Consider the following 5000-nt stretch of genomic DNA (forward strand, 5'->3'; position numbering starts at 1 on the left):
GGTTTTCATCGAGTAAATAAACAACTCGAAGATCATTCTATCTTTTGTTAAATCTTTCGACGATAGAACGAACGGCGCAGACAAACTTAATAACAACAAATGAAGTGAGTTGAAAAGTGCCAGAGGACAAAATAACAAGGATTCAAGGATTCAGACATTTATTTTAGGCAATTGCCAATATAAATCATACAAGAATATAATATTTTCATTAACAAATCAAGTAAGTAAAATCAATAATAAAACAACAACTTTGCGGCGATGAGGATTCGAACACACGACCCTACTGTTACGAGAAGGGCCGCTCTACAATTGACGCCAACCACCACTCCTCTGGTATTTTCTATTCACTTCATTTAAGTGCCTGGCCCACCCACCTTTCTGAATTAATATTCACACTTAACTTATAACAGTCTAAATCCATTTCGTTTATCCAATCATTTGGTCAGACATTTATTTAGAATACATATTCTCAAATACATTCAGGTTTCGGTGGGAAGGGAGTACGAATTAATACAAACAGCCTTACAAAACTGGAGAAGGCACGTCGCGATGAAGGATACAAGCAATTCAAAGTAAACCAATTTGCCAGTGAAAAGATTCCTCTAAGAAGAAGCATCAAACTGAGCATGCCAGAGTAAGTCCTATTGACAAAACTATTTTTACTCACTTTGGCCTAAAAACTTTTATTTTTTAAATCAATGTATCGAGGTAATCGTCACGCTGTCAAAAAGTCTTAAAACTTAGACTTCTTTTAAATTTATTTCTGGACACGTTCTGTGTGTGTGTGTGTGTGTGTGTGTGTGTGAGGGGGTGGGGGAGATAGATAGATAGATAGATAGATAGATAGATAGATAGATAGGTAGCTAGATAGATAGATAGAGAGAGAAGGAGAGAGAGAGAGAGAGGAGGAAGGCTCGTCTTAACATATAGATATATAATATTAGAGAGCGGTGGTGGCTACCTAAAGCTTGGGATCGTGAAAATACTACTAACTGGAAGAGTGATAATAATATAGAGGCTTCGAATGGAAACAATACAGACAATGGACATTTCGGGTACAAACCCTTCGTCAAAACAGCAGCACTACAACTACTTCTATCACTACTACTAAAACGATTTATTCTATTACTATTACTTCTACTATTACATTTCTATTGTCTTTTATCTTACGTTACTTTCTTGAAAGTTTCCGTCCGACCTGCCCTTATAATTTCTATCACACCCTAGGAACTTTCTACTCACATACTCACGCACATACTAACGCCTCATTCACATTCCAACCACCACCGAGTCCAGAGGATATAATTTACACTCCATTTCATTTTATTTATTTTCAACGTTTATATGTTTATTGTTGTGCTGAAGAAGGGTTTGTACCCGAAACGTCCATTGCCTAATATTATTAGATGGTAGGCATCCTTCCGTCTCGAGAGACGATGGTTTGCGCCCTGTATGACTTTAGTCTCATCAGTCTTGTTGAGAGCAACGACGGGTGTGACTCAGCAGACCAATCCTTGCATGGCAGTCTCTACCGCAGTTGTTGCACACATAGTTTGACTGTGCGTTTGGTATTTGGATCTGCTGCCTCTCTTTCCTCCTTGCTCTCCTCTCCTTAAACTTCGTCTTTCTCCTCTCCTCACCTCTCTTCACTCCCTCCATCACCGCATATCTCCAGCCGCTGCGGTCGTCAGCAAGCGACTCCCAGGTGTTTGAGTCGATGCCTGTCAATTTCATGTCTCGTTTGCAGACCTCATAGAAGCGCAGAGCTGGACGGCCAGTTGGTCGCCGTCCAGAAGCTAGTTCACCGTACATGATGTCTTTGGGTATGCGTCCATTGTCCATCCTGTGTACGTGACCAAGCCATCGCAAACGTCGCTGGCAGAGCATGAGATGCATACTGAGGGAGTTAGCTCTTTCTAGCACTGCATTGTTAGTGAGTCTGTCCTGCCACCTGATGCCGAGAATTCGTCGTAGACAGCGAATGTGGAAGTTTTCCAGGCGGTTCTCCTGTCTGGCATATGTTGTCCAGGATTCACTGCCATACAGTAGGCTACTGAGTACACATGCCTGGTATACTCTGAGTTTGGTGTTCAAAGTGAGTTGGTTGTTGGTCCACACTCTCTTGCTCAGTTGTGCCATGACAGCGGCAGCTTTGGCGATGCGCTTGTCTAATTCTGCATCAAGTGAGAGGTTGCTGGTGATGGTTGTGCCCAGGTATGTGAAGTGATCAGTGACTTCTAGCTCCTCGTTGTCAATGTAAATTGCTGGTATAGAGGGGACATCCTGACACATTACATTTGTTTTCTTGATGCTGATCGTCAGCCCGAATTCCCTGCATGCGTGGGAAAACCTGTCCATCAGCCGCTGAAGGTCTTCCTCGGTATGCGCGCATAGAGCTGCATCATCTGCAAATAGCATTTCCCTTATGAGGACTGTGCGGACCTTGGTCTTTGCTCTCAGCCGTGCCAGATTGAACAGCTTCCCATCACTTCTGGTGTGTAAGTGGACTCCTTCTGGGGACTCTTTGAATGCGAACTTCAGCAGTAAGGAGAAAAATATACCAAACAAAGTCGGTGCGAGGACACAGCCTTGTTTCACGCCGCTGCGCATGGGGAAGGGTTCAGAGGCTCCACCGTCGTAGCTAATGGTGCCCTTCATGTCGTCGTGGAAGGAGGCAATGATGCTAAGCTGCTGAGGAGGACAGCCAATCTTCTTTAGCAGCTGGAAAAGGCCCTTCCTGCTAACAAGGTCAAATGCCTTTGTCAGGTCAATAAATGCAATGTAGAGGGGCATCTGCTGTTCTCTGCATTTCTCCTGAAGTTGACGTACTGAGAAGATCATGTCCACTGTCGACCTCTTGGCTCTGAAGCCACACTGCGACTCTGGGTAGATACGTTCGGCGAGGACTTGCAGTCGAGCGAGGACAACGCGCGCAAAGACTTTACCCACAATGCTCAGTAGAGAGATTCCCCTATAGTTATTACAGTCGCTACGGTCTCCCTTGTTTTTGTAGAGGGTGATAATCTTGGCATCACGCATATCCTGGGGTACCTGCCTTCTCTCCAGCAAAGACACAGGAGTTTATGTAGTGGTTCCAAGAGGGCTGGCTTTCCACATTTGATGATTTCGGGTGGAATGCTGTCGTCACCGGGTGCTCTGCCACAGGCCAGAGCATCGATTGCTTTGCTGAGCTCCTCCATGATTGGTTCTGCGTCTAGTTCTTCCAGTACTGGCAGTTCTTCAATTGCGTCTAACGCTTTTTGGGTGACAGTGTTTTCTCTGGCGTAGAGTTCCAAGTAGTGCTCTACCCATCTACCCATCTGCTTGTCCTTGTCAGTGATGGCTTCCCCTGTCTTGGATTTAATAGGTGCAGTTTTCTTTGTAGATTTGCCTGTCACCTGTTTGATGCCCTCATACATGGCCCTTATGTTGCCACTTTCAGACGCTTGCTGGATGTTGTCCGATAACTGAAGCCAGTAGTCATTGGCGCAACGTCGTGCTGTTTGCTGTGCTTTGCTGCGTGCAGCTCGCAGCGCCTGCAGGTTCCTCTGACTCGGTTTATGTTTATAACTGACAAGTGCGCTGCGCTTGGCATCAATGACTGGCTCCATCTCAGTAATTCTGGCTTCAAACCAATCATTGCTCTTGCGCTCCTTTTTGCCGTATGTCAGAACTGCAGTGCTGTAAATGGCGTTTCTAAGATAGTTCCAGCTGTCCTGTGCGTTTTGTTCTGCTTCTCTATCAGCTGTGTTGAGAATCTTCTCAAGTTGCTCGTTGAACTCTATATTCTTTTCCCGGTAAGCTGCCTTGCTGATGTTGATCCTGGGCTGGCCCTTTCTCTTTGAGTGATGAAGTTTCTTTGGTGTCAGTTTCACCCTTGTGGCAACCAAAGAGTGATCAGTGTCGCAATCAGCGCTTTGATAGGACCTGGTGTTACAAACATTGTTAAGAGAATCGCGCTTAGTAATGATCATGTCCAGCTGATGCCAGTGTTTTGACCTTGGATGTCTCCATGACACCTTGTGACATGCCTTGTTCTGAAAATAGGTGTTCGTCACGCATAGTTTGCGATAGCAGCAGAGTTCAAGAAGCCTCTGACCATTTTCGTTCATCTTTCCTATGCCGTGGTGCCCCAAAACGGTTGGCCATGATTCTTTGTCAGCACCAACTCGCGCGTTGAAGTCGCCAAGAAGGTAGATGTGCTCCACTTCTGGGATATTGTTGACAATGGCGTCTAATGACTCATAGAATTGGTCCTTTACTTCAACCGAAGCTTGCAGTGTTGGGGCGTAGACGCAAACAAGGTTCACCGAGCCCTGCATGGATGACAGGCGCAGCTTTAAAATTCTCTCTGTGCCGTCTGTTGGCGGTTCGATCATAGGAAGCAATGTATGGCGTACTGCAAATCCAACACCGTGCTCCCTCACGTCTTCAGTGCCTTTTCCTTGCCAGAAGAATGTAAAGTGTTTCTCCTTCAGGGATCCCCTCTCTGGGAGTCGCGTTTCCTGCAAGGCTGCTATGTCGATGTTCAATCTGTTAAGTTCACGATCAATTACTGCTGTTTTTCGAGCATCGTCCATGGCCTGAAGGTCATCTGTCAGTCCTGAGCGCATAGTTCTTACATTCCAGCTTGCTAATCGAAGAGCTGGGGACTTCGTTTTCTTTTTCATTTGCTTGCCTGGTACACAGTTTAACGATCCACTTGTCAAGCTTGCAAGCTCTAAGCTCCAGGCACCCTCTGAAGCAGGCAGATCGTGGCGGGTCAACACCTTTCTGGCTGGGGGCTGCCCAGCTTGGGGCGGGCGGTAGCTGACCAGTAGGATGACGATGATCCCTCCCACCGTCGAAGACAACCCGTAGCGTCCAACTCTACGCCAATCGAGCAAGGACTTATCACTCGTAGACTGCTGTCTTCCGTGTTGTTACTCTTCACCGGTGAAGGTGAGACTGGAGTGTCCTCTCCAGGGCGCGGCCTGGGCAGAGTATGTGGAGATCCTGGG

General features: G+C 46.3%; 1 protein-coding gene across 2 annotated transcripts in view; it reads left to right on the forward strand.

Annotated features, from left to right (window-relative positions):
• LOC144965607 (polypeptide N-acetylgalactosaminyltransferase 5-like) overlaps positions 1–5000 on the forward strand; it is a 26295-nt gene that overhangs the window by 11463 nt on the left and 9832 nt on the right. For both annotated transcript variants that reach the window (XM_078901149.1, XM_078901148.1), the window contains exon 4: positions 484–634. In XM_078901149.1, coding sequence (XP_078757275.1) covers positions 484–634 — 151 coding nt within the window. The remainder of the gene's footprint in view (positions 1–483; positions 635–5000) is intronic.

Source organism: Berghia stephanieae, chromosome 2 (genome assembly GCF_034508935.2).
Source record: "Berghia stephanieae isolate SIO BIC M18660-M18661 chromosome 2, UCSD_Bste_1.3, whole genome shotgun sequence".
Taxonomy (NCBI): domain Eukaryota; kingdom Metazoa; phylum Mollusca; class Gastropoda; order Nudibranchia; family Aeolidiidae; genus Berghia; species Berghia stephanieae.